This window comes from Trifolium pratense, linkage group LG2 (assembly GCF_020283565.1).
Source record: "Trifolium pratense cultivar HEN17-A07 linkage group LG2, ARS_RC_1.1, whole genome shotgun sequence".
Lineage (NCBI taxonomy): Eukaryota > Viridiplantae > Streptophyta > Magnoliopsida > Fabales > Fabaceae > Trifolium > Trifolium pratense.
This window is the reverse complement of record NC_060060.1, coordinates 31,447,259-31,467,333: the sequence shown is the minus strand read 5'-3', so window position 1 is coordinate 31,467,333 and position 20,075 is coordinate 31,447,259. Positions and strand designations below refer to the sequence as shown.

The following is a 20,075-nucleotide window of genomic DNA, read 5'->3' as shown; positions in this document are numbered from 1 at the left end:
ATCATTTTATTTCCAATTAAGTTTAACTTTGGTGGAGTGAGATAGGTAGATCAACTAGTTGAATTAATTTCCATAGTATATAACGGAGGTTCACCGAATTGTAAATGTTGTGTACATTTTATGCTCTTTATAATTCAATTTTTGCTTATAAAAAAAAAAAAAAAAAAACTAGTTGAATTAATTGAATTAAATGTTAAGGAATTGAAGATACATTGATAGGGTTATATTCATTCCATTGAGTTCCATTTTCATTTTCATATTTAAACTTCATTCACAGTAAAATGTTTCATTCATTCTTGAACACTAGTCGGCCCTAGTATTAACACATAAAAATATTATTACTTATGCAAACAAATTTTTGGATAGCAAAATCTAAAATAAATGATAAGTTTTTTTTTGTTTTACAAAATAAGTTTTTCTTATTATTTAATCATTTCTTATTATTCATATACCAGAGCTTATTAATTATAGAACTAATCAAACTTTTTTTTTATAATGAAACTGAGGATCGTACCAACGACCTCTAACGTACTATTCAAACATCTCGCTATTAAACCAAACTTGATGACATTAGAACTAATCAAACTTTAAAGATTGCGTTGAAATAATATCAATGAATTGATTATGCTGATGAAGTCACTCATATGCATGCATAACATATATAAAAGAACATTAGAGATAAAGCGGCTAGCTGGTCATCGAAGCCATCATCATGCACATCACATTTTTATCATGAAACAAACAGTTATGATCATAATGTCATATTTGATTATATTGATCATATCATAATGTCATATGTATGTATGCGCAAAAGTATACTATACTATACTATATATATCAATATATGTATATGTATATAATATGGTCACACAATTCACACCACATATTGTAATCCTATAGCTTGATCATCACTTTTCTCTTGCTTCTCTTCCACACCTAATTTTTGTACTTGAATTTGTTGATTAATAACATCTTCAATAATATCTTCATTTTCATCCAATGAAATTGGAAACACTTCACAAGTCCCTAATGGGTTCACAACAACAATATTCACCACTCCAGCTTCAATTTTCTCATCCTTAACACCACCATATTTTGAGTAATATCCATATAACAACATTTGTATTATCCCTAAGACAAATCCAACCACATTTGGAAGCTGCAAAAAAAATACATATAATTATTTAATTGATGAAAAGTTTCTTTCATAATGTTAATTTAATTTATTTAACCAAATTAATATATATACTTACATAAATACAAATGTCGTTTTTAAAGAAACCGTATGCAAACCATACCACACCACTCAATGTAAGGAAAAGTGACAAATTAAAGGGCATAAATTGTACACTCCTTGTCTTAACAACTCGAACCTGCACATAATAAATAAATAAATAATAATTTAGTATATAAAAAATAATAATTGATAGAGATTAATTACCAATTACTAATTGAAATTATAATAATAATTAATTTCCTTACCACAATGCTTAGAGGCGCAGCAAAGACAGCAATTGAGATAAAGGTACAAACCCATCCAAGGAAACTGACACGATGATTTTCATTAATAGCAAATTGTATGATCAAGTAGATCATCACAAATGAAACCACATTCATTAAGACAAACAGTTTAATGGTTAATTTCTGCAATTAAAAAAAATTAAACAACTTAATAATATGTGACAATAATGTTTCACAAAAAATTATAAAATATGTGACAATAATTTGTGAGAAATTTACCCTTGCATCTTTTGGTGCATAGAGTATGTACATGATACAATAGATCACTTCTACGACACATCCAAATGAATTAATCGAAACAAGGAAAATAGCATTTGTCTTTATCAATGCGTAATATAGCCATAACATAGAACTGAATAGTGCCACCAGATATGGCAATGATTGGAAACTTTCTGTACTTTTATTTTTGAATATTCGGATAAAAGTTGGCCTGCAGTAATAATTTAGATTATTAAGTCAAAAAAAAAAATTGAAATAAAATTGGCATGATTTATTTTATACTATATCCTGGTTAAAGAGAAATATTAGCTAAGTATTCATGATTAAAGAAAATTGAGAGTATATGTACTTACACTGGAGCCAAATAGACCATTAAGGAAATGACATTACCTACACATCAAAAGAAAAATATGTTAGTAGTAATTCGTTATTTTGTTACTACTTTTTTATTAAGAAATATAGGTGGTTATAATTAGCACTATAGATTATATTTTTATTTTTTTTTAATAAACTATAGATTATATTATGAGACACGGTCGCTTGTGTTTTTTAATTAAAACAGTATATTAAAATATTTTGTAAGAGTTATAATATTTTATTTCATAAAAAAAAAAAAGAGAGAGAAAGAGAAAGAGAAAAAAAAATTCAACAAACTATATGTAGTGGGAATTTATGATCTACCAATACGTCAACCATAATCTATGGTAGTACGTAGGATTATCACTTCATAACTGCACCCAAGATACAAAAAAAAATATTAAGAACTAGTTGGAAGAAATTATAATCAAAATTTGTTTATGAATATTTAGAATCATCTATGAAGGATTCCGAATTAAAGTTAGAGAAAATAATAAAACAAACCAAAATAAATAAATATTAGAGTAAAAAGAGAAGAGAAAGTGGTAGAAACCATGCACATTCATTATAGCATTTTACTTATACGTTTGATAGAAAAAGAATCAAGAAAATAATGAAAGAAAGAAAGAAAATGATGAGAAAGTTGTAAAAGATTGAGATGATGAAGATGATAATGGTATTATGTGTTTACCTAGAATGCCAAAAACAATGGCTAAAGTATGGACTGTATGGTGATTCATTGGAATCATAGCCATGATTATCTTCTTCTTCGTTTTCCTAGATCTTGAGATTTTGATGATGAAACAAAAGAAAAATGCTAGCACAAGGTTTTGGGGTAAGGATTTGGGAAGAGGAAAGAAAAACCTTAAGATTGGTTTTTCTTCCAAATCAACCCCTCAATCTCATGCAAGCTAGCACTGAATAATGAAGAAGTTTTGTTGAGCAACTCATGCTATATATACACAAATGGACACGGAGTGAGAAGGAAAAAAAAGAATAAAAAAGAATTAAAATGAGGAAAAAATTAAAGAAAAAGGAATAAAAAAGAAAAAGAAAAAATGGCGCAAAGTATGTATTAATTGTTATTATTAACGAAAGTGTTGTGTTTCATTCATGCTTAATTAAGTCATTCAGGGTTCATGAGGGTTTATTCTTTTTAGTAGGTAGCGTGCCACAAAATCATTTACCTCCCTAACTATCTAATTACGTGGCATATCAATCATGTTTACGTGACAAAAATATTTTGACTTATAAAAAAAATTAATATACTTTTCTTAGTATACCATAAAGTTTTAATGGATACATGTTAAAATTAATTTAAAAATAATTAAATACAAAAAATGATTTGGATGTGCTTAAAATTTGGGTTAGACGTAACTTAATTAAACTCTACAAAATTGATTTCTAAATGATTACCATTGCTATTTATAGACATTGTTCTTGTCATATATATCTCATATAATACGAGACTCTAATATCAATTTTGAATTAAAAATCATATATATCACATTGTGCTTGTCATATTTATAAAGTGATGCTTACTACTCCTATTTACAACCTATTTTAGGTTAAATATTTAGGATTACATTGATTAGTTATAGCATTCTAAAATTTGAAAAGAATTTAAATTATTTGTTAGAAAATATTAAAATTATTAGATCGAATGTCGTGATCAAAATTTAAACTCTAATTTCTTTATGTGTATGTCGTGATCAACCAAAAAAAGTATGTGAACTATCATGACAGCGCAACACGTATACATTCAAAGATCAAAATGACTTTTACTCCTAAATCAGTCCCAAATTTCAATTGAACATGCCATGATGCATCTCATGTCATCACATATACACACTTTCTTTGCCGTTGCATTTCTCATTTGTCTCATAGTGTGATCTAGCTGTTTCTAAATGCAAATTGAAGGTTTTTCGTGTACAATACATTCATTTTCTTGCAGTTATGCAAAAGGTAAGAATATGACAAACTACAATCATGATTTTTTTTCTTGTTGTACAAGTACTTCCATATCAAGATAAAATTTGTTTTCCAATCATGTAACTACCTTTATATAGGTCCAAAATCAGACATTAATTTTGCTACCATATTCAGTTGCTCTATCTCTATTCATTCAATTTGTTTGGATTGATCTCATTACTTGAGCTTGTGTATATTTTCTCAATTATTTAAGTGGTGAATGATGATGTCTGTCTAACAAAGTTTCTATTAATCTAGGCTTAATATTAAGGAAATATATAATTTTGGTTCGATAGTTTCAATTGCTTAAATCTAGTTTGGGTTTTCATACATTTTCAATCAAACAAGTTTATTCCTCGTAGTAATATTATAAATTATTAAAAGGAGAATGTTAACATGTATTAAAAAATTATCATATCAGCAATAGGTGGCAGAGTTAGAGTTATTTCTATGGGGTCCTCGTTTTTAATATACATATATATAAAGTTTTCTACGATAATATATCATGTTTTACCGTAGTATAATACTTCATCCGTCCCAAAATATAAGAGCTAATTTGACAAAATGACATTATTCATTTATCTTACTTTGATCATATTTTTTTAATAATATATAAATATAAATAGGCTTAAATGCAGTTTTGCACCCTATTTTGATTAAATCGGAATTTTACCCCCTGTTTTAAAACGCAGACTTTTACCCCCTGTTTTATAATTTTTTGGATTTTGTCCCCACTAAAATTCTGCTTTCGAGTCACAACTTCAAAGTTTCGCACACAACTTAATTTAGATCAATAATTCACCAAACGGATATCGAAATGACCGTAATCGAGTTATCTTTTCAAGGAATCAAACCCCACTAAAATTGGAGTTACAAAAAGAGATTAAATTACCGTTTTAGTGAAGGTCTGTCCAATTACTAATTTTGCAGAAATCTACTTATGACCTTCAAATTCAACATCGTCTACCAAACACGTTGTAACTCCAAATTTGACGAAATTTAAATGACAACAAGGGTAATTTCGTTAGCTTTCCGGACATATAAATACTATTGAAAAATGAGCTACAGGGTGAGAGACGTGATAAAAATACCAGTAGTAGTTCCATACAATAATTGATTTGGACAGACATTCACTAAAATGATAATTAATCTCTCTCTATAACTCCAAATTTAGTGGAGTTTGATTCTGTGTAAAAGTAACTCAATTGCGGTCATTTCGATATCAGTTTGGTGAATTATGGATCCAAATAGAATTATGTGCGAAGTTTTGAAGTTGTGACTCAAGCAGATTTTGAGGGACATACCTTCACTAAAACAGTAATTAATCTCTCTTTGTAACTCCAAATTTAGTGAGGTTTGATTCTGTGGAAAGATAACTCGATTACGGTCATTTCGGTATACGTTTGGTGAATTATTAATCCAAATTGAGTTGTGTGCGACACTTTAAAGTTGTGACTCGAAAACAGAATTTTAGCGGGAGCAAAATCCAAAAAATTATAAAACAGGGGGGTAAAAGTCCGCGTTTTAAAACAGGGGGTAAAATTCCGATTTAATCAAAACAGGGGGTAAAACTGCATTTAAGCCATATAAATATTAACATATAAGATCTTGTTTGATTTATTTTGATGAGTATTTTCAAAATATCAAGTTTTTATAATTTTTACTAATGAAAAATTAAAAATATTAGTGATCAAAATTGTGTGTTGACATACGTGCATTAATCAAACTAACTCTTATATTTTGGGACGGATGGAGTATCTATTTAAAAGTGAGTTACAAATATATTGACCAATTTAATGATTACTCGAGATTCCCTAAAAAGTATTCTTGCAACTTTTGAATTTCTTCTTAACTTGACCAGTGGTCTAATATAAGATATTTTCTCTCCCCACCCCCCATAAATCTTTTATCTCCCCTAAATTTCCAATTTTGTCCTTGAAAAAACTTCGGTTCATAGAAACCGAAGTTTTTTTTTTGCCTTGAAAACAAATTTCGGTTTCTAAAAACCGAAATTTACTCTGAATTTGCACTAGAAAAAATTCGGTTTCTGCGAACCGAATTTTTCTGCAAGGGCAAAATTGGAATATTGGGGGTATAAAAGATTCAGGGGAAGAGAAAACATCCTAATATAAATGTATAGCATAAAAGAAATTACCTTAAAGATGGCTCAGGAAAAACCAAATTCATTTTCTCCTTATCGAGCTGTAGTTCTTTTTGGGTTAATTAAAAAAGTTTAGAGATAACAACAATAAATTGATCTAAATGGTAAGGGTATTATATCGGCCCCTTAAGCAAATGATTTGATTTATGGTTCCTGTGCATGGAAATAATTCAGTTGCGAAGGATCCACCTAAAAAAGTTTGGGGCAACAATTTTATTTTTTTGGTAAGTAGGCTATTGGCTAAAAATTTCACCTTTAAAATGAATAAGTGGAATGACCGAAGTTCGTGGTATTAAGGAGTGTTTTTTTTGTGTTTGTTGGTGAGAAAAAAAAATCATTCTTTTCTTTACTGCTTAAGCCTAGATTATAACATTGCCGATTTGAGTTTGTTTTTTTTAACGCAATTTGAATACTTTTGTATAAATAACAATTTGAGCCCTATAATATTGTTTGTGGTCCTTCTCTAAGATATATATCACTTTTGACTTTGATTATTATACTCAAACGAGTCATGTCAAAATTGAAATTTCTTTTTCATAGGTGACTAATAATTGTGTGACTATTCAGTATTCACACAAAAAGACTAATAATTGTTTGACTTTATACTAGAATAATTGCCTTGTCATTCCTTTTTTTTTTTTTCCTTAACAAAATTGACATTCCTAGTTGAATCACACGTTCCTAGAGGCAACCAAATGCAGTGGTTGATCAAAGAAAACAATTCCATTATCCATGTCATAGCCTAAAATCCTTTCATGCCATTAGCCTAAAGCACATTAATATACTAAAACTTTGTTAGAAATCAAAAGCAAATTTAGTAGCTGTTTTTTTGTTGTTATAAAAGACCAAAAACATATTTAACATAATACTAGTAGATTGTTTCTCCTTTTGACAACCTGATAGTTTGTTGGTAAAAGGATAACATAGTATCGATACGCATGAATCTACCGAGAAAGAAACACAGCAACAATTTAAGTTAAAAATGCTTTAAACCCTATTACACCGGTTACAATTTAGTCATATAATATCTGAGCAATAACAATGGCCTAATCCCATAAACACTAGTAGTAAGAATAGGACAAAGAGATAAAAACAAAGAGAATTTTACCATCACAAAAGTTTGATTAGTTCACTTTAAAGACTAATATCTGCTTCATGATTAAACCTATTCACAAGCCAACTTGGTGTCGAAGCTGCTCAAGCATATAGCAAAAGCTTGGAATGCAGATAAAGGGTACCGATAATCCATGGTGAACATATCTTTCCCAACTTTGCCAAATTGCAGAATTATCTTATCATGTTCCGGTGGAGCTGGTTGAGATGGTGTCGGCGCGCCAGCAGGTGGTTGGGTGGACGCAATCAACTGAAAGTTCTTAACAGATGCAACAGTTACTCGTCCCCGGAAGTTGAGGCACCAGCACTGTAATTGTTCATGCCATCTTGGAGGCTTGTTTTTCAGAACCAAAGGTCTCATCTTGCCGTCATCTTCCTCATTATAGGATCCCCCGATATCAGAAAACCGCGAGCTGCTGAACTCAATGGAATGATCTAGAGACTTTGAAAACGAGATGCTCCTGAATGAATCCTCCAGGGAACGGGGAATAAGTTCTGGCTGTCCGGGAACAGAGCCGCCCGCATCAAGTGCTGAATTTGGTATTGAATGCATAATGCAGTGCATCTTCCTTGGGCCTCGAGTACCGAGCACATTTAGTTCATATGTTACCTGAGCTATGTTGTAACTCCCGGATGGGACCTTAGGTGATACCTTTTTAGAAAATCTGCGGCTCGTCTTCCCAGTCCCCGGAGGGCATATATGAGCAGTAGTGTAGGGAGGCTGTGTATCATATATAATGAATTTTGTTCCAAGAAAGTTTGATCTGGTGTATCAAAATAATAATATAAATAAAACAAAAAAAACGGTAAATGGTCTTGAAAATATGAATAGCAAACAAAGATATATCTGCATCACATAAGTGGAAAATTAGTTATGAAATAAAAACCCTAGACTATTTATTACCTTTGATAATAACAATTACAGCATATTCTTAAATAATTATATATATGTGAATCTAAATATTATGAAGGTAAAAAAATTTACTTTACACCTTCGCACAATCATTGATTCTCTTTCATACTTCTAGGAGTTAGAACTTAGAATGCATTTTGATAGTCCAAGTCTTAAACCATAGTAGTTTTGACAGTATTTTTATCGACAAAAAGACATTTTTAACGTAGTCAATGACAGAATAAACCGGGTGACAAACATTTGCAAGCAGTAAGTTACCTCAGCTTTCCGATGTAAGTATTACTTGATCTTGAGATGTTGTCAGCATCCATGGAAATAACATACTCAGTGTATGTTGTTCTCCGTGTCCTCTTAGCAGAAAGAAGGAATTTTCCATTTTCAACCAACAAAGCTGCAAAGTCAAATTAAATAAAACAGAAACGTGAACAAAAACTTAATAAGTTCAGCATGTACTAGAATATAATAGTGCAAAGACGATTCATTACATCAACATAAAAAACATAACACACATCACACGGTAGGAAAAAAAAATTAGTATAAAATAACAAAACTTGTTAATTTTATCGGTCTGAAGAAAATCAAATCTTAGCTGACTACATAATAAGATACCTCCATAATATAAAACTACAAAATAGATCGTTAAGTCTCACCCTAACTTAATGGATATCAAACAAAGGATATCTGGGACTCGTAGTATCAATCATCACAAAGTGAGAAAAAAAACACAGGGTGATAACTGTTATGGAAATTGTGAACACAAACTAATAATGACCATTTCCAAAAGTACCGTCCAATAATATTAATTGCATCAGCGCAAATCAAATATCCATGCAAACATACACACACAAAACATTCATATATCCGGTAACTTCAACAAAACAAAAAAGAACTAAGCTGTTCTAATTTCGATACATCACATCAGAACAAATCTACACAATTACATCAGAAGCATCGGAACGTAAAACCATATAAACTCAAGGATAATTACGTGTAAGAGAAGAGCGTTTACCAGGGCTCAAACAAAGGAATAGGTGATATGTTAAGTTAGATTTATCTCGTTTGATAAAGCATTGAATGATTCCATCTCGTGGCCCAGGCTGAAAAGTGAAACGAACGAAATGTTAGCATGTTAATACCATATCAACTATCATTGTTATCTCAACATAAATGTAATAAGTTGTTAATAAAAAAGTGAGATGAACTACAAAATAATGCAACCAACCTGCTTCAGGGACACAGGAAACGTAAGTTTGCCGCAGAACTCAGGGCTCTTAACAATGTCCTTGCACATATTCCTCCAAGATTGGCAAACAGAAGCACATGCAACTACATGCTTTCGTGAAGGCCATGTATTCTCACTCTCCTCTAGCCGTCGAATGACATCAAATAGTAACTCTGGGGGTAAGTTCGCCCAGCAACTATTTTGAATTACTAGAGGTTGGTCATGCAAATCCTGCACCGATCCATGTGATTTTCCTCTATGATGCTGGCCAGTAAGTTTGACATCAAAACTACGCCTAGATAAGCTCCCAAAACTATCACGAACGTCACGAACTATGCTGCGGAATGACATTCTGCAGGAGGATCCCAAGAATAACTATATTAATATCTCTTCTCTAAACAATATCCATCTAACCACTGCGAGCATAAGCCTGCCATCAAAGGAAAATTTCAGCTCAACAGTCAAATAACCTTTTATTTATCATTGATGGAATTCAACTATTATTGTGCATTATCAGACGGAAAAAACTATCTGAAGCAACGAACCAAATCAGAAAGCATCCAATATTTCAATGTTTACATACAATACAATCCACTTGAAGCATCCACATAGCCATAGAGACATGAATCAAATGCAAGGGATGTTTAAACATTATAAGTTAGTGGAGATTACTAAAGTAAAAATGGCATTGTTTTGATTCTACCGAGATAAACCATAACTTCATTGCTCTATAAATCTTGATGAGACTTTATATGGTTATGGATCACCTTATTAGGCAAACAAATCACAAATTATTACAACAAATATAGCAAAGTCATCAGAGATATTTAGCAGCTAAATTTCAGGAAAACGAAAGGGGAAAAATCACTTATAATTTTCATTTAACTTTAATTGTTAACACATGGAATTAAGGATCATAATGTAAAGGATGCAGAAAGAGAAATTACCTCTTATAACTTGAGTTAATCTCAGATGATCAAAACCCCTAAACTAGATCAAAATCCACCCTTTATCTGCAAATTACAATCTTAGCAAATGTTAGAGAAAAAATCATCAAATAATCTACAAATTTCAAATCTTACAATCTATGCTTACCCTTTTCATTCTACAAACCTAAAAGAGAGATTTTTATAAGCTGGAAATAAAAATGAACTTTTTTTCTAAGTAATTTCAACAGAAACCCAGTTGACCAAATACTTCAAAGATTTGAAGAAAAAGTTCAACAGATAATTTAAATGAAAAATAAAAATTAATAAATAAAGTTTGGATTTTGATGACAAACCTAAGCAAAATGGATAGATCTAGCTAAAGTAGAATCTATTGAGCTGAGCTGAGATACGAAATCTTTGCAACAAAACAGAAAGATTAAAGCTTTAGGTCAGACAATGTAACATCTCAGTTTCTTACACTTCCCTCATCTCTCTCTCTCTTTCTCTCTCTCTCTCTCTCTTACTCACACTCTTGTATCCGGACTCCAAAATTTCATTGAATCTAGTTCATGAAACTAGATGAAAAAGTATGAATAATGAATCAAGTTCAATTATTTTATTGTTATTTTACTACATGTTTAAAATAATTAATTAATCATTAATTTCTAAGACTTTTTGTATGAATTTCGTATATTTCAATATATTATAAAATAATATATGTATGTTTTGGTCTATGGGAATTAGCTTATTTGGTAGGGATATCACATTATATACTATTTCTGATTACTATTATAAATAAAAATTTATTTTTTAAATTTATTAAAAAATTAATGTATATGACCATTAGACAAAACAAAAATTAATGTATCTGATCTATAATATAGACTAAATACATTAAATTTTCGATAATTTTTTTTATTAAATTTTTCAACAAATTTAAAAAATATTTTTTTTGTTTATAATAATGATCGGATAGAACATGTTGAAATTGAAGTTTGAATTATGGATGCCTATTTATTCATAAGAATTTTTAGTCACCAAACTATTTAATGGAAAAACATGTATATATCCAAAATAGTATCACCATTGGACGATCTTATACTACAATTAGGGTTGGGAATAGGCCAAGTCAGACTCAGGCCTACGATTTTTCTTCATGCCTAAGCATGGCCTACGGCCTATTAAATACAATTTTTTTTTGCCTGGTCTGAGCCTTTTTAAAGTCTGATCTGACCTTGTAGTCTGTTTAAAAACATGTGTTACATAAATGTCTCTATATAGTTTTTTTTTTTAATCACTCTATATAGTCTTTTTAAATAGGCTAAACAGACCTTAAAGCCTATTTCACATTTAAATTTTTATAATTTCTACAATATTAAAAAAAACTAATAAAATGATTAGCACAAGAATTAAAAGCTAATAAAATAACAAATACGATTACGACAAAGTTAAGTATGTCATAATAAAATTATTATATAAATAATAATATTACATAATAATATTACATAAATAATAATTATTAAATATAAACAGGCCTGCCTATCAGGTTTTGTAGGTTTTTTTAAAAAAATTTGAGTCTGGCCTATTGATGTAAATAAGTTTTTTTTTCAAAGTCTGAGCCTAGCATTTTTAATAAATAAGTCAGGTCAGACCAGACTTAAATAGGTCAGGCCGAAGGCACTTACAGACCGTCTGGTTTATTCTCAACCCTAACTACAATAATAACTATATTCTGACATATAGAATTTATGATTAAGAAAATAATGATGATCTTGACCAAAATAAATAAATAACGATGATGATAAATAAAAAGAGTTTTTTTTTTTTTTTTATGTACAAACATAATAAAGTATTTATGTAACGTATCCACCTGTTGTCCACCACCAAACCAAAATGGTGTCGAAAATGTTGCGGCGATCCAAAAGGAATGTAATGTCATGCACTTTCCTAGTATTATCTTATCTGCATCGTTAAATTGTTATCTTAGGCCAAATATATTCCGGTATTTTTTAAGCTTAATATTTGTAATAAATTAATTATTTAAACTTTTTCAAGTATTAAATTTATATTTTTTTCAAATAATTTAGTGGCTAAAATTTCATTTTTTTAGTGAGTGAGTGGAATTACTATGGATATGAGTATAATCATCGAAGCCAAATTAGGTTAATTGATCCAAAAATATAGAAGCAGTACAGAAACAAGAAAGAGCAATAATCATGTCATGTGTGAGATCTCACGTAAAAAAATAAATGATTTAAATTTAATGTAAAATAAAATTTTACATACTGACCCATTTAAAACTTAAAAAAGAAAAATGACCTATCCATTACAAATATTAAAGTTAAAAGATATTTAAATAGAGTTGACTTTATTTTTCTATTTTCGACATAATTCCGAAACGTAGTTAATTGTTCTATCTTTCTACTTTCCATAGTAAAAAAACTAGTACTACCAAATGAGTTTCCTATTGTATATTTTCCTTTCAAAGTTTCCTCTTATACTTTGCTACTTCAATGATCAATCTATGAAATCTAACACCATTAAAAAAAAAAAATCTATGAAATCTACTGTAACATTGAGGTCAGCTATATTTGTTGATGCTCGCTTATCATTATGGAAGCTTCACACCATTGCAAAAAAGTTCTGCATGATCACCTTCGCCATTATTTAGAGATATTATTGGTTCATTAATATCAAGGTAGATTGACTCTGACTATTTCGAGACTCTGTTTGAATATTAAAACAAGTCCATAATAAAAATGAGAAAAAATAACCTCTATTTAAAATTAAAATAAAATAAATGAAGCAAAAACATAAAAATATCATTGTAAATAAGATTAAAAAAATTAAATTGACTGTAAAAAATGATTTAATGATTTTAATTTGAAATAACTAAGAATAAAATTAGGCAAAAATATGGCAATATTGAGAATCGAACTCAATGCCTTGAGTTCACAAAAATCATATTTTACCGATAATCCATTGATGCAGATTTGAAATTAAATTAGTGTTAACCGTATATAATTATTATTTTATGATCTTAAAATTTAGAGGCCACAAAATTCCACCAAAATTTCCGGGTCCAATAATCACAAGCATTGGGCCGGGCCTGATTAATATATTTTTATTTTCAATGAGTGTGTTTAATTAGATTCATCTTATTACATTTTTCGTGCGCCCTATGAAATTACCAAAAAATACCTTAACTTTATAATGTCCATTACTTAAGTAGCGGAAGAGTAAAAAGGAAAAAACGTAGGGGTGTGTAAAGTAAAAGCCAAATAATTATGACAATCAAAATATTTTCTACTAACACATGCTGCTACTTAGTGTAAATACATTGAATTATAAGAAATAAAATATTTCATTAGTCTATATAATTTATTTAAGAAATAAAATTGATTTTACTCTATAATTATTTTAAATTTTATTATTAGTCTCTATATAACACTTATACACACTGCACACACAAAGAGATTACAAAGAGATTTATAAAACAAGAGTGTTGACAACATACACATTCTATTTTATTAGGATAAAATTTATACATATGTTGGTTTTGTATAACTTTGGTACAATTAATATGAATTTTAACTCATAAAAAAAAAATATTGTTAGCATTATTTAATCTTAACTTTTCTAATAAGAAAATAAACAGAACCTAAAAAATAGAAAGCATAGATAGCAATTTTACAAGTGTGTTGCGATAGCAAAATTGCCTTAAACATTTTTTTTAAAGTAATTTTATCTAGTTCATTTATCTCAGTTGACAAAGACATCACACTATATGTGTGAGAATCGGGGTTCGAACCACGAACACTCCACTTATTCAAATTTAAAGTAAATTTTATAATCACTAGACTATATGACAAAAAAAAATATCGATATCAATATTCATTCACATTACAAACTTTTTTTATGGACAGTCATCACAAAACATGTCTATCCTCATGGTACATGAACAAATTTGATCTTAAAAAACTTTGCACTAATAGTACAAGTTTATTTTAAAGATACTACTACAACAACGAACAAATTTGAAAATTATTGATAAGGTAGTTAAGAATATTTATTTCAATGATAACTATAGTTGATAAGGTGTTGGTGAAGTGAGTTAATGCTTCTTTGATTAATATTCAATCCATGCCTTTCTCCACCATAGAATCTGCAAAATTAAATACAAAGAAAAAATACATAAAAATATTCAGAAATGTCTGAGCCCAGGTTCGAACTGGGGACCTCTAGTGTGTGAGACTAGCGTGATAACCGACTACACCACCCAGACCTTGTTGATACTAAATCTTCCATAAACTGTATTAAACCATAATCTATCTTCAGCACTAGTTGACGAGAGTTGACCAATATATGAAAAATATATATATTTATAAAAAAAAGAAAGAAATATATTTATGTTTTCATAAATTAAAATTGGGTAATGTTTGTTAGTTACCTGGACCGCATCTAATCTGGCACTTGCGCTCACACCTTGCTTGAAGCCTTGCTGCACATGTAACACATATATCAAAACTATTATCCAAATTAATACATGTTGGGTTATATATACTATATAAGTCTCAAATCATTGAAGCTTTTATGCAAACAAACAATATGATTAATTTAAAATTTGAAGCAAAATAATCAACTAAGACTCAATAATAATTAGATGAATGATTAATTGAGATATATTAGTTTTGTAAAAGAAAAATTAAGCAAAAAATAAAATAAAGGGATGAGAGTGAGTGACATACAGTCTCTTTGAACACAGCCAGTTTGGCAACCATCTAAGCAATCAGAAGCATCAGGCACAACTGTATCCATTTGTGAAAATATAAGAAATAAAAGCATCACCATAACCACTGTTTTCTTCATCTTCTTCACACCCTTTACTAATTTCTCTAGTTTTTCTATGGTTAGTTTTGGTAGGTAGAATAGAAAATATATAGAGAGAGATTTATTGATTAGTATAGTTTTAAGAAATGACCATAATCATACGGAGAAACTACGATAATGCCAAGTCATAATAAATGCATAGCTATCCAAAAAAGAAGAACTCAACTCAAAACACTCAAGCTAGCACATGTACTATGCTGCCTAATTACATACACCTGTCTGCCATAATCAACATCCATCCTAAGCCGCCTATATTGAATACTCAATATGAAGTATGAACTCTTAATCTTACGGTGTATTTTTTTTTTAAAATAGTTTGGTGATTAAAATTTCATATTTTAAAAATGAATATTTGGGAAAATTAGGTTCGAAGTATAAAGATAATTGATTATTATCCGAAATCATAGATCCATTATCATGATAATGATTTTTTTTTGTCAAATAGTTTTGTGGCTAAAAATTTCATCTTTAAAGTGAATAAGTGGGATGATCAGGGTTCAAAGTTCGAATTCCGACACCCTAAATTATAATAATAATGTCTCTGCCAACTGAGCTAAGCTCATGAGACTTATGATAATGAATTCTATATGGTCAAATTTGATCAAACAGTTTATAAGAATATTTTCTATATGGATGTACAAAATCGTTTTAACCAATTTTTGGGTCTCAACTTGGTTTAGTATGACGAGAGCTTTTTACTTGCCACAACCTTTGCTATAGGCTCATGCCACATAAAAGTGGACAATGATACTTCATAGATAAATATTAGTAGTTAATTAATTATCATATAGTGGGAAGGATTTGTTAGAAAAAGAACTTAATACTCATTCAACGTCTCAGTCTATACCACTCAAGTAATCGTTTAAGAATAAAAATGATGCACATTATTATAACCTAATAGCACTAATGGGCCAAGCCCAATATGAAGTTAGCTATATTGGACTTTTGAAATAGGAAAAATATCGGTGCATGAAAATGGGGTCTATTTAGAAAAGAAGACACACTCACATTTTTAGATTCGTAGTGATTTGAGTGTTAGAGGCACATTTGCAATCATAGACAAACATTTTGTTTTTGAAAAATGGCATCAATTTTACTTTCAATCATTTATATCTTGTTTTCGCAATTGTTAGATGGCTATTGTTTATCTCACATATCTTTTTTACTTTAACTATATATCTATGATTTCTGTGGTGTGGAATGAATGATTTGTTGTTTCTTATGTGATGTGAGTCACTTCAAATGCTATTAGAATATATTGACCATTTTAATTTGACTCTAAGTAAGTTCATATAGATATTGTATAACTTCAAATGCTATTAGGCTTTGCCATTTTGGGAAAAAGTAAACTGAAGTTACCCGAATTTAGTTCAGATGATAAGAACATCACATTTTATATGTAGGAGTCGGAATTCAAACCACGAATACTCTACTTACTCATATTTAAAAAGAGAAATTCTAACCATTATACTATCTGAGAAAAAATAAAAACTGAAATCCGTAGTTCATTAATTGGTTAACTATAGACAAAAGTATTAGTGGACAAATTAATTTAAACTATAAAGGGACATGCTCTCTGCAACTTCATTATGTCCGGAGCATTACAATGGAAATATTTTAGACACGTTAATTAGGTGAACATTTCTGTATCTCTTGATCATCACTAATACTACTACTAATTTCTCTATTTTTTGATAAATAATCAACATGATCTTTATCAACTTCTGTGTGATTATTGTTGACATGTAATTTATCATGATCTACTACTTCTAGTGTGGGCATAACAACAACTTCTATATCTTCAGTTTCTTGGGCAATTTTTGATGTAGCCAATTGAGCAATCTTTTTCATTTCTTTACTCTTACCCCAAAGAACCATGTACAAACCACACACAATCAACACTGCTCCAATCAAGCTACACATTACCAAACCATAATCAATATATATAACCAACTTTTCTTTTATAAACCAATGTAAATTGTTAGTATGTATTAGCTAGGTTAGTATATATACATACCTTCCTAAATATAAATTTTCATCCAACGTCATAGAAGCGACGATAGTCACAAACAAAAGCATCAGAGGGTTGAATACAGACGCAAATAGTGGCCCCCTCATCTTTATGCACCACGAAGTCACGATTACCACTAATCCAGATGCAACGATTCCCTACAATATTAAAATTAAACATTACATAAAAAAATACTTAAATTCCTTTTATCAATTTGTACATGAAATTTTATACAATTAAAGGAGTGTAACTAATTGGAGATTTAAATTAAAAGAGTATATATACCGAGTAAGCCACAGCTAATAATCTAATATTCCAACCCAACTTCCATTGGCTCCAATCTCTTTCAACACAAAGACCAAAAGCAGTGGCTTGTATTGCTCCCATTGTAGACATTAAAGCTGTACTTGAGTAATGACTTGGATATTCTTTGCTCATCTTAGCCTGTGTGCCGCAAGAGTCAAAACATGTCAATAATTAAACAACTCCTTCATATATATTTTTGATACACTAAAATGCAAGATAATTTCTAAAATTCCCCCCTCCCCTCACATTTCTTTTTTCACACGAAAAATTTCGGGAAACGTTTACCAAATTTTTTTGTAGTGTAAATTCAACTAAAGTTTGGAAAAAATTTTGAAAAACGTTTTTCGAAGTTTTCTAAGTGAGAAAAGAAATTTTGGAGGGGGGGAGAAGAATTTTTCAAAATGAAAATAAGCTAAATTAAGCATTTGGGTCGGCCCAAATTTGAGGCCTATTAAGTCTTAACTCTAAGTCCATCAAGAAGCATTTACAAAAGAGCTATATAAGCTTAGAAAAAGTCCCAAATTATAGTATTTCCTTTCGAGTAAACTGTCAAATATCCCCTTTAAATTTTAAAATTCCTCAAATACCCCCAAAATTTGAAAATAGGCAAATACTTCCTGAAATTATAAAAAGTCAATCAAATTACCCCCTGACGTGGACTCTAACTGATAGCGTCAAGGGGCAATTTGACTGATTTTTTATAATTTCAGAGGGATATTTAACGAATTTTAAAATTTCAGGGGGTATTTGACAGTTTACTTCATTTACTTTCATTTAAAGTAAAAAAAATATAAAATTTCAAAGGTAAGAAAATAAAATAAATAAAGCTGACCTGAATGATTAGCCACAAAGAAAAAGAGAAGCAGCTTGCTACTGCACACAGAACACCCAACCATTTACTACCAGAATTAACATTTAGTGATGCCACGTGGCTATTTTGGTGTTCCAAAAGGTTGATGTGGAAAGGCCAGATATTAATTTCTACACCTTTGAGAAAAATCAACATCATTGCCCCACCAATTCCAATTATAGTTCCTAAAACCTTAGCTTTTCCACTTGCTGCTCTCAAATTTAATTTTTCAAATCTGTATGTACAAAATTTGAAATAAATTAATTATTACACTAATGAAATACTAATAAAGTAATTAATATACTACTAGTAAGTAATTAGTTAGTGTAATTGCATGAAAATGATGATTAATTACCCGCATGAAACGGCCATGATAAAAGTGATGGCTGGAATAAGGTTGTAGATAGCTGATGCAAAAGTTGCTGATGTTAAAGCCAAGGCCTCATAGAAAAGATTTTGAAATAAACTTCCCCTGCAACATAATTACATAATCTGTTTGATTAATTAATTAATTATTTATTAACTAACCTTATAGTTTTCCTATTACATAGTTAATAATTAGGGTACCCTATATGCATATACATATCGTTTAGTTAACATACGTACCCAAACAAGCCACAGAGAAATGCCATGAAAAGTACCCTCCAAGTCAACTTTGGCCTCTTCTTCCTTCATATATAGAACAGAACAAAACAAAACAAATCAAAGTTAATTAACTATTACCATATGTAATTAGGTATACTACTAAAAAATTGCTATTTAGTGACCAAATTATTTCAGTCTCTATAACGAGCGTATTTTGTAATTGTTGATAAGTCAGTATATGAGTCTGTGACCAAAATAGAGACTGATTTGCGAATTGTGGTTAAACCACTAATCGCTAATCTTAGCAATTGCTTAACATTTTCGGTCTCTAAATTTGTCGCAAATTGATAAAATGAATTAGATAAGAGAAGGAGGTGCAAGCAAACCTTTCAGAAATGAGAGCAAGAGGAACAGTGAAAGCAGAACCAAAAGCAAGACGATAAGCAGTAGCAACTTTAACAGTCATTCCATCATTGATGGCAAGCTTATAGAGAACATTAACTGCAGCATATGCAATTTGCACCAACACCATAAGCATCACTGGTTTCAAACCATGCATTCTATTCCACACCCCTTTCATAATTGATATATATCTATCTATGAATTATGAAATATATTGGAGACAAATCAAGAACTATATGAAATTGGAAGTAATAGAGATGTGTGAAGATGTAGAATATATATCCACCACCAAATCAAAGGGGGTATTTATACTTCCTTGTGCACGAATATATTTTCATATTTGAAGATTCAGATTCCAAAAAGAATGATTGGATAATAGTTTTTTTACATAAAGTAAAGGATTTGAATTGCCTGCCGTAGAAAAAACACGTGATTTTAGGTTATTTTGAATTTTAACTGTTGATATATGATCGGACGTCTTAAATTAAATAAAAAAAAACAATCGTTAACTTTTGATCAGACGGTCCAAATAGATTTCGGCATCAGGCAGTAGCCACACCAAATCCGATTCCGTAAAGTATATATTACACCTTTAAACTTATTGAAGAGCACTAAGATTATTAGT

At 29.9% G+C, this 20,075-nt stretch overlaps 3 protein-coding genes and 1 non-coding gene across 5 annotated transcripts; all 4 read right to left on the bottom strand.

Annotated features, from left to right (window-relative positions):
- Positions 1 to 874: 874 nt before the first annotated feature.
- LOC123908999 (bidirectional sugar transporter N3-like) lies at positions 875 to 3,034 on the bottom strand. The gene is made up of 6 exons (XM_045959766.1): positions 2,789 to 3,034; positions 2,094 to 2,130; positions 1,741 to 1,951; positions 1,483 to 1,644; positions 1,254 to 1,373; positions 875 to 1,159 (listed from the first exon to the last, which is right to left on the bottom strand). Exons 1-6 carry the CDS (start codon positions 2,850 to 2,852, stop codon positions 875 to 877), a joined length of 879 nt encoding a protein of 292 aa, XP_045815722.1. The 5' UTR covers positions 2,853 to 3,034.
- A 4,165-nt stretch (positions 3,035 to 7,199) lies between these two features.
- LOC123908251 (tubby-like F-box protein 8) lies at positions 7,200 to 11,004 on the bottom strand. Of its 2 annotated transcripts, XM_045958828.1 has the most exons (6): positions 10,760 to 11,004; positions 10,425 to 10,490; positions 9,478 to 9,907; positions 9,265 to 9,352; positions 8,514 to 8,646; positions 7,200 to 8,106 (listed from the first exon to the last, which is right to left on the bottom strand). In XM_045958828.1, exons 3-6 carry the CDS (start codon positions 9,826 to 9,828, stop codon positions 7,395 to 7,397), a joined length of 1,284 nt encoding a protein of 427 aa, XP_045814784.1. In that variant the 5' UTR covers positions 9,829 to 9,907; positions 10,425 to 10,490; positions 10,760 to 11,004; the 3' UTR covers positions 7,200 to 7,394. The 2 variants fall into 2 exon arrangements, with proteins under 2 accessions (XP_045814784.1, XP_045814785.1); XM_045958829.1 differs by having other exon boundaries at positions 9,478 to 10,490; positions 10,760 to 10,966.
- Positions 11,005 to 14,617: 3,613 nt separating this feature from the next.
- Positions 14,618 to 14,691, bottom strand: TRNAV-CAC. Its single transcript has one exon. It is a non-coding gene; the product is annotated as a tRNA-Val (tRNA).
- Positions 14,692 to 16,783: 2,092 nt separating this feature from the next.
- Positions 16,784 to 19,711, bottom strand: LOC123908591 (WAT1-related protein At1g68170-like). Its single transcript, XM_045959272.1, has 7 exons — positions 19,435 to 19,711; positions 19,070 to 19,132; positions 18,819 to 18,935; positions 18,446 to 18,698; positions 17,593 to 17,751; positions 17,314 to 17,465; positions 16,784 to 17,211 (listed from the first exon to the last, which is right to left on the bottom strand). Exons 1-7 carry the CDS (start codon positions 19,626 to 19,628, stop codon positions 16,923 to 16,925), a joined length of 1,227 nt encoding a protein of 408 aa, XP_045815228.1. The 5' UTR covers positions 19,629 to 19,711; the 3' UTR covers positions 16,784 to 16,922.
- Between the last annotated feature and the right edge of the window lie 364 nt (positions 19,712 to 20,075).

Bases quoted from the DNA above. Each gene is read 5' to 3' on its own strand.
- LOC123908999 (XM_045959766.1), bottom strand. From the start codon at position 2,852: ATGGCTATGATTCCAATGAATCACCATACAGTCCATACTTTAGCCATT. The intron at 1,645-1,740 runs GTAAATTTCTCA...TTTTAATTGCAG, and splicing joins ATGCACCAAAAGATGCAAGG to AAATTAACCATTAAACTGTT. The intron at 1,160-1,253 runs GTAAGTATATAT...TTTTTTTTGCAG, and splicing joins AAAACGACATTTGTATTTAT to CTTCCAAATGTGGTTGGATT.
- LOC123908251 (XM_045958828.1), bottom strand. From the start codon at position 9,828: ATGTCATTCCGCAGCATAGTTCGTGACGTTCGTGATAGTTTTGGGAGC. The intron at 9,353-9,477 runs GTTGGTTGCATT...TTCACTTTTCAG, and splicing joins TTCCTGTGTCCCTGAAGCAG to CCTGGGCCACGAGATGGAAT. The intron at 8,647-9,264 runs GTAAACGCTCTT...TTGACTTTGCAG, and splicing joins ATTCCTTTGTTTGAGCCCTG to CTTTGTTGGTTGAAAATGGA.
- LOC123908591 (XM_045959272.1), bottom strand. From the start codon at position 19,628: ATGAAAGGGGTGTGGAATAGAATGCATGGTTTGAAACCAGTGATGCTT. The intron at 18,936-19,069 runs GTACGTATGTTA...ATTATGTTGCAG, and splicing joins TTTCTCTGTGGCTTGTTTGG to GGGAAGTTTATTTCAAAATC. The intron at 17,212-17,313 runs GTATGTATATAT...GGTAATGTGTAG, and splicing joins GAAAATTTATATTTAGGAAG to CTTGATTGGAGCAGTGTTGA.